The sequence below is a fragment of the Pantherophis guttatus genome, chromosome 4, assembly GCF_059756535.1.
Source record: "Pantherophis guttatus breed Tessera chromosome 4, ASM5975653v1, whole genome shotgun sequence".
Lineage (NCBI taxonomy): Eukaryota > Metazoa > Chordata > Lepidosauria > Squamata > Colubridae > Pantherophis > Pantherophis guttatus.
Genome location: NC_142066.1, coordinates 30921334 through 30933622, shown reverse-complemented (window position 1 = coordinate 30933622; position 12289 = coordinate 30921334). Strand labels below are relative to the sequence as shown.

Here is a 12289-nt window from a genome sequence, read left to right as displayed (position 1 = left end):
CTTCCACTTCCTTTTGATCCAGTCACTTTTTTTCTGCCACTAATGGTTGCAACTAATGGATCAACATTTGATCCAAAAAACAGACCTCATACCTATGGGGAAAACATCAGGAAGAGAAAAAAATGTTTTCTGATACAATTCTCATTTGTTCTTTGTATATGGCCAGCTTCCTTGATATTTCCTATAATGATTCACTTTTATGTTCTGTTCACATTCATTCATTTTCATTACAAGTTGTCCTCAACTTACGACCACAATTGAGTCCAAAATTTCTGAGTGAGAAATATGTTAAATGAGTTTTACGACTTTTCTTGCCGCATTTGTTAAGTGAATCACTGCAGTTGTTCAATTAACAACATGGTTAAGTGAATTTGGCTTCACTGAACCCATTGACTTTGCTTGTCAGAAGATGGCAAAAGGAGATCCCATGACCCTGGGACACTGCAGCCATCATAAATGTGAGTCAGTTGTCAAGCATATGATTCACATGACCACAGGGATGCTGCAACAGCCATAAGTGTGAAAAATGGTCATAACTCACTTTTTTTCAGTGCCATTGTACCTTCTAAAAGTCACTAAATGAACTGTTGTAAGTTGAGGACTGCCTGTATTTCACTGACTCATTCATCCATTCCATCGATTTTACTATATTCTCATTGTTGCAATTTATGTTTGGATTTCTGTAACTGAGTGTATAGATCAGAGGTCTTCAAACTTGGCAGCTTTAAGACTTGTGGACTTCAATGCCCAGAATTCTCCAGCCAGCTATGCTATGCTGGCTGGAGAATTCTGGGAGTTGAAGTCCACAAGTCTTAAAGCTGCCAAGTTTGAAGACCTCTGGTATAGATGCACATTCTTTTCACTTCTTTTGGCAAGTATGTTCTTCATAAGAGACCACATACTGTCTTCTCAGGTTTTTTTCACCTGGCCCTCAAATACATTGTTAATGCATCCCTTTCCTCTTATTTCTAACTTTGAGATTTTAAATTCCTTGAGAGCAGCAGAAACACCTTTTTCGCCCTGTTATGGGCAAGAGAAAGAGACACGATTTTCTTAATAGAGGTTTTAGCAATAGCAATAGCACTTAGACTTATATACTGCTTTACAATGCTTTGCAGCTCTAAGTGGTTTTACAGAGTCAGCATATTGGCCCAACAATCTGGCTCCTCATTTTACCAACCTCGGAAGGATGGAAGGCTCAAGTTGTCAACCTTGAGCCTGGTGAAATTTGAACTGCTAAATTGCGGGCATTGGGCGGTCAACAGAAGTAGCCTGCAGTACTGCATTCTAACCACTGCGCCACCTGGGCTCATTTTAGGTTCAGTTCTTAGCTTTTCAACTAGGACTCTTGCTTTGAAACTCTGGAAAACTATGTTTAAGATCAGTAATGTCGAGCTAAACAGATGGATAGCTCAATAGAGAGTGTGCTGTTTATACAGTAAGTTGATTTTGCATTTATCCATTTGTTTCTCCATAGCCACACGTAGCCCGGCCAATCCGGAAAGTGCATACGTTTGGGAAGAGAGCAAACTCCATCAAGAGAGATCCTAACTCTCCTGTTATAATGCGTGGCTGGCTTTATAAGCAGGTAAACAGTTTCTGAGAAATGCAGGTTTCTTAGTTTGAGGGAGGATGGATCTTAAGGGAGATCTGTAGGAAAGAAACGGTGTTAATCAAAGTAGGCCAAACTCAGAAGGAGTCTGATAGGACCTTTTAAGACTTAAGCAATTTTTATTTTAAAGCCTTAAGCTTTCACAAAATCGATTACAGAGACTTCTTATAACCACAATTGAGCCCAAAATTTATGTTGCTAAGCGAGACAGTTGTTAAGTGAGTTCTGCTCCATTTTACTATCTTTCTCACTACAGTTGTTAAGTGGGTCACTGCAGTTGTTACGTTAAGAACATGATTAATAAGTGAATCGGGCTTCCCCATTGACTTTGCTTGTCAGAAGGTCACAAAAAGGGATCACATCAGTGGTGAAATTTAAAATTTGCTACTACCGGTTCTGTGGGCATGGCTTGGTGGGAGGGTAATGTGACTGGGTGGACATGGCCATTTTTTTTTTTTACTTTTAAAACCATTTTTTCTACAACCTCTTCGGCAAAGAGGTTGTAAAAAAATATTTTCAAAAGGCTCTGACGATCCCAGCTGAGTTGCCTGATCGTCAGAGGCTTTTTTTCTTTTAAATGTCTCTGATGATCCAAGCTGAGTTGCCTGATCGTCAGAGGCATTTAAAAGAAAAAAAGTCTCTGCCGATCAGGCAACTCAGCTGGGATCCTCAGGACTTTTGAAAGCATTTTTTTACAACCTCTTCGCTCTGAAGAGGTCGTAGAAAAAATGCTTTTAAAAGCCTTTGACGAACCCAGCTGAGCCGCGCGATCATCAGAGGCTTTTTTTTTTTTATTTTTAAAAGCATTTTTTCGGCCGAAGAGGTTGTAGAAAAAATGCTTTTAAAAGTAAAAGAAAAGCCTCTGATGATTGTGCGGCTCAGCTTGGCATGGGGGGGAGGGGCAGGGAGTTTTGCTACCGGTTCTCCGAACCACCCACCTCCATCGCTACCAGATCAGGCGATCTGGTCCGAACCGGGAGCATTTCACCCCTGGATCACATGACCCTGGGACACTGCAACTGTCATAAATATGAGCTAGTTGCCAAGTATCTGAATTTTGATCATGTGACCGTGGGAATGCTGCAACGGTTGTAAGCGTGAAAAAGAGTCATAAATCCCTTTTTTCAGTGCCCTTGCAACTTCGAACAGTCACTAAATGAACTGTTTTAAGTCAAGAACCAACTATAAAACAATAGTTTCTGGACACTGGTATGTCTTATTCACACATTTTCCAAGGCATTCCCAGGACATTATCATTGTGTTAGATACAGCCCAAGAGCTTTAAACTTCACATGATTTTCCTTTGTGTTTTATTTGGATATAGTGTCATAATTTTTATTTTCCTGTCAGGCACTTCCCAACAGATATAGATAGTCCCAATGGTAATTGGGACTGGGAATTCCATCGCTAAGTGATACAGTTGTAAAAGATGACATCATGTGATTTATGATAGCAATTCCAGTTGTGGTCATCTTCCCTCATTGACTTTGCTTGTCAGAAGCTGGCAGTGAAGATCACAAATGACCATCACACGGGACACTGCAACCATCATAATCACAAGCCAGTTCCCAAGCATTTGGATCATGCTCATAACAACTCTTGTAACTTCAAATGTTTATTACAGGTAGTCTTCAACTAACAACAGTTTGCTTAGTGATCATTTCAAAGTTACAATAGCACTGAAAAAAGTGACATGACCATTTTTCACGCTTATGATCATTGCAGCATTCCCATGGTCACATGATCAAAATTCAGATACTTGGCAACTGTCTCACATTTATGACGGGTTCAGTGTCCCAGGATCATGTGATCTCTCCTTTTGCGAACCTTCTGACAAGCAAACTCAATGGGGAAACCAGATTCACCATTTTACTAATTTAACAATTGCAGTGATTTACTTAACAAATGTGTCAAGAAATCGGGCAAAACTCGCTTAACAAATTTTTCACTCAGGAACATAAATTTTGGGCTCAATTGTGGGTGTAACTTGACAACTACCTGTATACGAATGGTTGTTAAGCCGAGGAGTACCTGTACTTTGCTGAAGTATGTTGTTTTCTTGTTTTTTTGAGTTCGGAAACATGCTAAAACTGTAGCTGGGTTTAACATCTTTTAAAAACCAAATAACTATTCACAATTCCCTTTTAAAACCCCAGAAAAAAAAAAAGGGAGGAAAATTCTGAGTACTAAATGAGTACTAAATGACCCTGACTCATGGGATATCATTGTACAACTGTAATGGATCTGGGCTCTACAAACAGTTAAAACCATGCAATCCTGTTCTACTGAGGTAAAACTTTGACACAGCTTTCAACTAACTAACGCACCATCTTTTCCTTTTGGTTCTTTTAGGATAGCTCTGGGCTCAAACTATGGAAACGGCGCTGGTTTGTCCTTTCCAATTACTGCCTCTTCTACTACCGAGGTAATTTGGATTTTCTTGAGTTTCTGTTTCAGTTTCCTTGAGATGGAAGAAAAGCATTTTGGAGGTAGGACTGTTTTGTAGATCAGGTATGGCGATGCATCAGCAGGCAGAGATCAAAGCAACATTCCCAAGTTCTGGGAACAGAAGTTTAAAAAAGAAATGAAGATAGTCCTTAGTTTATGACTGTTCGTTTAATGACGGTTTGAAGTTGAGGAACATTGCTGTAAGCATAACCCAGTTCCTTGAAACAGTCATGTTGGTGGAAATTGGGGAGTTGTAACTTTCTGAGCAGGAGCCCTGAGAAGCACACGCTGAAGTTTCTTTCTGTGGGGTTTTGCGGGGTGTATTCCAGATAGCCGTGAAGAGATGGTTTTGGGCAGTATCCTCCTCCCCAGCTATGAGATTCGGACAGCTTTCTCCAAGGAGAAGAAGAACCGTCGCTTTGTATTCAAGGTCAGGAGGAAGGACTTCATTTATGCTTTTGTCTCTACTGTGATGATGGAACTTTTCTTAAATGTCCATGGTCACCGTTTCCTTGAAACCACCCTAGAATCTGACCATTGCCTCAGCTTTAACAAGGCAATATCTATGTGTGGTGAATACTGAGCAGAGCATATCTTTCTCCTTCTGTCCTGGCCACTTTTTACAGAGGCGCGATGGAGAGCGTTTTAACAAACTGCATCCCTGTTTGGTTTGGTAGTAGCAGTGCCTCAGTTAGAAAGTCCATACAGAGAGTGGTAAGGACAGCAGAGAAGATTATAGGAAGTTCGCTTCCTGTTATTCAAGATACTGCTTATAAAGCGCTATGTGCTTAGAGCTCAAAGCATTGTTAGAGAATCTACGCATCCACTTCATGGTCTGTTTCTGTTACTCCCCTCTGGGAGGAGGTTTCAAAATATCAGTAGCAGGACTACTGGATTCTGTAACAGCTTTGTTCCTTGTGCCATCCATCTTGTAAACTCGCAGGATTCTTTTTTTTCCTACCATGTATATGTATACATCCAAACTAGACTGATGTTTCTCTGCACCATATATATGTGTATGAGGGGATATGCATAATGGTTATCTTTTGAGAGCTGAATGCAATGAAATTTCATTTTAATGTATGCTGATTAGAGTATATTTAAAGTGACAATAGATTCTATTCCTATTCCTATTCTGTTCTGTTCTGTTCTGTTCTGTTCTGTTCTGTTCCGTTCCGTTCCGTTCCGTTCCGTTCCATTCTTACCCTACCCTACCTTACCCTACCCTACCCTACCCTACCTTACCTTACCTTACCCTATTCTATTCTATTCTATTCTATTCTATTCTATTCTATTCTATTCTATTCTATTCTATTCTATTCTATTCTATTCTATTCTATTCTATTCCATTCCATTCCATTCCATTCCATTCCATTCTTACCCTACCCTACCCTACCCTACCCTACCCTACCCTACCCTACCTTATTCTATTCTATTCTATTCTATTCTATTCTATTCTATTCTATTCTATTCTATTCTATTCTATTTGCCTGTATTGTTGGCTCATTTATCTAATACAGGTAGTCTTCCACTTATGACTGGTTGCTTAATGACAATGCAAAATTATGACAGACTTTGTAAAAACTACTTAGGACCTATCCTTGAAGTTACAAATGCTGCCACCCCTTCCTCCCCCCAGTCAACTGATTGCATTTTGGGTAGTTGGCAGCTGGCTCACGTTTTCCAGCAGAAAATGGCAAAAGCCACCTATTGCATATGCTGGATTTGGTTAACAACCATGGGTTTCGCCTAAGGACCATGCCTTTTGCTTAACAACTGTGATGACTCGCTTTACGAATCATCATAAAAATGGTCATAAAATCAAGCCAAGTCATTTGGTGACCTATTTAATGACCAGAATGACTTATAAGCAAAATTCCAGGCTCAGTTGTAGTTGTAAGTTGAGGACAACCTCTATGATATATTGATTTAGAATCTTTGAGCCTGCTTTTTTCTCATCAAGGAATTCAAGGGCACGTGTGTTTCCAGCTTCTAGAAAGAAGCTTCACTTCAGTTAGTTTAAAACTAGGATTTCTTGCTCTGCCTGGTAGCAGTTGATTTACAGAGACTTTCAAACAAAACACAGAATAATAGGGTTGGCAGGGACCTTGGAGATCTCCTAGTCCAATTCCCTGCTTAATACCATGAGATGCATAGATTGGAAGATATAGAAATGGTACAAAATCTAATTCGGGACCTATTTTGGGGGGGGAAGGGTGTCTCTGAGTTAGCGTTGACTCCTAGTGACTGCCAGGACAAATCCCTGCAGCATTCTTGGCAAGGTTTTAGAAATGCTTACAAAAGCTCCTATCCTTCCTTTAGGGCAGGGATCACCAACCTTTCAGACCTCAGGGATCACTAAATTCATAATTTTAAATCCCGCGGACCACTAATATGATCTACCTAATGACCGTCTGGGTGGGCGTGGCTAGATGGGCATGTGACTGAGTGGGCATGGCCAACTTGATGTCACTCGTGTTGAGGGGCGCCTTGCCAGCCCCTACCCACCCCTCGCCTCCCAGCCACTCCTCGCCTGCCCGCCCAGGAGGGCCCCAACAGGAAGCAGTTGTTGGAGCTAAGCAGCCACCATGAGAAAGAGTTGGCAAAACAGCTCAGTTCATATTGGATCTGGCTGAGAAGGAGGCTCAGCAGAAGCACCTCATTGAGGACTACGAGCATAGGCTTTCCAAGCAGAGGGAAGACCTCTGGGAGTGCAAGGCCAGGTACCGGCACCTGCAAGCTCAGCGGGCTGAGATGGTCAGCCAGTTCCAGGCCATGATGCAATCCCACTGGAACAAGGCTCTCTGGCTCTCTGGCTCTTTGCCACCAGCGGCACTTCCTTCAAAGCCCCACACCAGGAGGCCGAAGCAGACCCCGAGTTGGAATTTCTGTCCCCCTCCAACCCGCACAAAAAGACCCTGAAGCGTGAGGCTCTCTGCAGCAACACAAATATTCATTGCACATATCCAGCCCAGGGGCCATAGTTTAAAGACCCCTGATTTAGTGCAAGATATAAAATGAAAATAATTTTTCTGTGGACCACCAAAATTTTCTCGCGGACCACCAGTGGTCCACGGACCACCAGTTGGTGACCGCTGCTTTAGGGCAGCAAAACCACCACATTGGATGGCAGACAGGGGCAGTCCAAGCCCATTCATTGTCCTTCACTGGATCTCAGGCTACCCAGAATGCTTTGCCACTATATTTCTCTAGTTTTTTCTAACGGGTGACTTCAGAAGGATGGATTGTGAAATAGCCATGTGGTGTCTCCTTGCTAAGGCAGTCTTGCAACCATCCTACAGAACAATGTTTTTTCAGCCTTGGCAGCTTAAAGATGCGTGGACTTCAAATCCCAGAATTCCCCAGCTAGCCATGCTAAGGAATTTTGGGAGTCGAAGTCCAGATACCTTCAAGCTTCCGAGGTTGAGAAATACTGCTGCAGAGTTATCTTGGAGCACTCCACAAAAAGAACTGAGCAAAAGCCCAACCACTATAAAGCAGAGTAACATTATTTGTCAGGAGTAGTATAGGAAACCAACAATTCCCACTCTTCCTTTTTCTGCTGGTGTTCTAAGTGTATCTTCTGCCCTCTTCAGGAGGCTCCAGCCATTACAAGGAATTTCTTTCCCTTTGCTTTTTTCCCATAGGCTGAACACCCTGGCATGCGGACTTACTATTTCAGTGCAGACACCCAGTTGGATATGAATAGCTGGATCAGGGCCATGAACCAGTCAGCTGCTGCTGAGTGCAACTGTGGAAACCTGTAAGGGCTGGGTATGGGGACAGGCACACAACCCTGTTGTTGATGCATGGCCAATTTTGTGTAGTCAGATGTCTAAGGAGTTGGGGAATAATGTATTGTAGAAAGTTCCAGAAAGAACAATCTCTTGGAAAGAGGGTGAATACTATTTAAGTAAGAATTGGTCAGGAGAAAAAGGATAGTGGAAGATCAGAAGAACTGAATTTTCTGAAAAGAAAACCTGCATGTGTAAGTATCCTTGTGGAAGAACTGGGAAAGATCTTGGTGGAGTCAGTTGGACAGAGCAGCATTTCATGGAAGAGGAAGGAACCAGATTTTGCACTGGTAATAACGGCCAGTGTTATGGAAACCTGGAACAGTCACTTGGATTTATTGGTCTAGTGGTTAAGGTAAAAGATTAGAAACTGGGAGTCTGTGAATTCTAGTTCTACCTTAGGCATGACAGCTAGCTGGGTGACTTTGGGGCAATCACCAGGAGACTGCGAGTTCTAGTCCCGCCTTAGGCATGAAAACAAGTTAGTCTGTGAGTTCTAGTTCTGCCTTAGGCATGAAAACCAACTGCATGTGACTTTGGGTCAAATACCGGGAGACTGTGAGTTCTAGTCCTGCCTTAGGCATGAAAGTTGGCTGGGTGACTTTGGGCCAGCCACTCACTCTCAGCCTAACACATCTCACAGGGTTTTTATTGTGAAGAAAATAGGAGAAGGAAGGTGCATGGAATATGTTCGGCATTTTGAGTTATTTGTAAAAACAATAAAGGTGGGTTACAAAATAAATAATTAAAATTTAAAAATTCCCCTTCTGCTCCATCTCAGCAACCAAGGGGGTCTCCACAGCCAGTCAGTGTCTGCCCACACCAGCTTTGAGGACATCCGGCTTCCCCAGGGTGATTGTGCCAAAAGCACTGAGTCACTAGAAGTTGCCCATCTCTCAGAGATCCAGGAGGCCCGGGCCTCCTCGTCCGAGAGCCTCCACCTGCCTGACATCCAGACAGGATCTCCTTGCCTTAAGAGGGCTTCTTTATCCAGTTCGCTCAATGGGAGCTACTGCCGTGAAAAGAAAGAACAGCCAGAATTGAGGTAAGGAGAAGCAAAACCAATTTCACCGCTGTGGATGCTGTACAGCATGGGTGTCAAACTCGCTGCGTCACATTGCTATCATGTGACGTTTTGCAATGTTTTCCCCATTTGCGGAGCTTGTGGCGTGGCCTGCACGTGACGCATCCGGCTCGTGGGCCACCAGTTTGACACCCCTACTGTAGAGGACGGATGTCCAACTTTGGTAACTTTAAGATCTGAGGACTTCAATTCCCAGAATTTCTCAGCCAGCATGGCTGGATGGGGAATTCTGGGAGTTGAAGTCCACAAGTCTTATTAAAGTTGCCAAGATTGGACACCTCTACTTTAAAGAATGGGAAGGATGTAGTAGCAGATGGCTGTACAGACTTTGGTTGTTGGAAGAGGGCTTAAGGATCACCATGATTGACTTTATCTTCCCCTTCATCTTCTCTTGGCAGCTCCCTGTCGTCCCAGACCCATGGATGTCCCTCTCCTATTAGTTGCACTAAGTTCTCTGCCCGGCCACGGACCCCACTACCGTCTTCGTCTGAGAGTCCACCTCCTTCTTCTCCATCTCAGATATCTCAGCCTTCCCCTGTGTTTTCACTGCGTTCCTCCCGCGCTTATTCCCTCCCAGTAGCCCCAGCTGGGTCCCCAAAGTTGCCACAGGCTCACCTGCCGAACATGCATGATGCCCATCGGAGCCCTCATGATGCCCATCGGAGCCCTCCGCGATCTGTAGTTGCACAGGCTGCCTCCTGTGATGATCTCTCAATCATGAGCTCTCCAAGGACTCTGCATGCCAACATTCCCATGGGGAGGGTGGACATTGCCCCCAACAAAGGCCTTCCCAATAACCCTTATGCTGTTGCATCATCGGCCCACAAAGGCCACTCTCTGACCCCTGCAGACCGGTATGATGTGTTCCCTACTTCTGAAGATTCCTATACCAGGCGATACATTCAAAGTCCTCACCTCCATAGAGTCCGGCCGGTGGGTGAAGATGGCTTAGTCCCCTCAGTAGGGAGACCGCAACAAAACAGAGTAAGTGGAAATGTTGGCTTCAGTAAGCACAACAAGCTCATTGGAATATCGTTCTTCCTGAGTTTAAACTAATCATGATCCTCCTGGACTTCTGGAGATGCAATTGTAGGAGATGACCAGGCTGAGCCCTCAAGGGAGGGGTCAAGCATGTCATCAGTCTTAACATCCCTTTGTGCCCACAAGAAATCCAGTCCACTTTGAACTCCATTGACTCTTATCTACCGCCAATTTCGCTTTGAGCATTAGTAGTTCAGATTTTTGTACAGTTCCCCAACCTTTTCGGCTTTGTGGACTCGGGGGGAAGGGAAGAGGGGATGATATTGCGCAAGTTGTAGGCAGGCACGTGCACGGGCAGCTTCATTTGTGCGAGCAGCAGGCATGCACACCTGCTGCTCACACAAATGGAGCACACCAGTACACGCTCGCCCGCTGTTTGCGCAAGTGGGGATGCAACCACTCACATGTCACTTCTGTGGCCCAGTGCCAAATGGCTCAAGACCTGGAGGTGGCCCTTGGCCCGGCGGGTTGGGGATCTCCGTTGTAGAGAGCATGCAATAAACCTGTATTCATTTGAACAGCCTTGGCTCCTGATTTCCTAGGCTTGGTAGTGATTTTGCCATCACCCATAGGGGGCAGTCTGGTGATTATGGAGAATTTTTCCAATAGTTGCATTGCATGAGATATATTCTGGTTATTTTTTGTGTTTCTACTGCTGGTTCAGTTTGTTTGTATGTTTATTTTATTGATTCATTTTTGTGTTTTGATGCTATTTTAAGATAAGAGGAGGCCAGTACAAATCAAGTAAGCAAATAAATTAAATTTGGTCTGTAATCTGAATTTGAATCTCTCATGAATTTCTCTCTGTTTTTGTAAGTTTACAGACCGAGGTTACTTCTCTCCATCAGTTGGCCCATCCCGTGCTTTGGTCATGTCCCGGCTTCATGGCCGACTGGTGAGTATCGGAGAGGCAGAAATGGGTAATATTTTTCCTTTTCCTGCTCAGTAGGCTATGCTCCCTCACATCTCTTATCTAGCCTACAAAATCTAGATATTCTGGTCTGGAGTATCACATTTACAGCAAGTGTGGGTTCTACTTACCTTTACTACCGGTTCGCAATGGGGCCATGCGCTTGCTTGCTTCGCTCGTATGCACGCTCTTCTGCGCATGTGCAGAAACGTTCTGATGACATCGGGGTCAGTGGGCGGAGCTTCCCACCGGTTTTACTACCAGTTCTATCGAACTGATGCGAACTGGGGGCAACCCACCACTGATTTACAGACAGAATATGTCCTCCACATTCATCATGACTAGGATTGTGTGTGGCTACCTGTATTTTTTTGTGAAAATATTGAAATCTGTGGCTAAATACAGGTAGTCCTCAACGTACAACAGTTCATTTAGTGACCGTTTCAGAGTTAAAACGGCACTGAAAAAAAGTGACTTATGACCATTGCAGCATCCCCATTGTTACGGGATTTACATTCAGATGCTTGACAACTGACTCACATTTATGACGGTTGCAATGTTCCAGAATCATGTGATCCCTTTTTGTGACCTTCTGACAAGCAAAGTCAATGGGGAAGCCAAATTCACTTAACAACCATTATACTAATTTAAGAACTCCAGTGATTTGCTTAAGAAATGTAGAGAGGAAAGTTGTAAAATGGGGCAAAACTCACTTAACAAATTTCTCACTTAGCAATATAAATTTTAGACTCAGTAGTGGTCACAAGTTGAGGACTATCTGTAATTCTGAATCAGCAAAAGCTGAGTTCTGCAGCCCAATTACATAATTGATATAAATTGTGCCAATAAAGCATAATCCTCAATTTATAACCAATTGCTTAGCAACCATTGGATGTTACAGTGGAACTTCCTGGGGGGTACCTGATTCCAAGGTTCCAATAGCCACCTCCCCCCAGGTCACAGTACCACATGTCAGGCACTTGGCAACCAACCCACATTTATGGCTATTTGCATGTGATCATGTGGCTGCATTTTAAAATGTTTTTTTTCTAGAAATTGGCCTTTACTTATAGTGATCAATGAGTTTGCTTAACAGCTGCTCTGTTTCTTTATGATCACTGTGTTTGCTTAATGACCACTGCCAAGTAAAATTGTGTCTGGTCATGACCTGCTTTACGACACAATTTACAACCATAATTGCCAGGCTGAAGGCTACCTCTAGCGACGTTGATTATCTTGCAGAAAGCTGATCCTTGTCCTCAACCGTTTTTGAAATTTCCACGTTTGTGTTCAAGAATTCTTTTGTGATCATTAGAGCTAGAAATCTGCTTCCTGTCTAGAATAAAAGCTCAAGAGTTTTCGGAAAAGTGCTTTGTGTCTAATACACACTCAGTTTTTTT

General features: G+C 43.3%; 1 protein-coding gene across 11 annotated transcripts in view; it reads left to right on the top strand.

The window, feature by feature from the left end:
* Positions 1-12289, top strand: part of PLEKHA4 (pleckstrin homology domain containing A4) — a 78424-nt gene that overhangs the window by 37933 nt on the left and 28202 nt on the right. For all 11 annotated transcript variants that reach the window (XM_034423246.3, XM_087893915.1, XM_034423245.3 and 8 more), the window contains exons 3-9: positions 1478-1588; positions 3965-4037; positions 4390-4490; positions 7708-7823; positions 8636-8899; positions 9337-9922; positions 10797-10874. In XM_034423246.3, the coding sequence (XP_034279137.1) occupies positions 1478-1588; positions 3965-4037; positions 4390-4490; positions 7708-7823; positions 8636-8899; positions 9337-9922; positions 10797-10874 (1329 nt within the window). The remainder of the gene's footprint in view (positions 1-1477; positions 1589-3964; positions 4038-4389; positions 4491-7707; positions 7824-8635; positions 8900-9336; positions 9923-10796; positions 10875-12289) is intronic.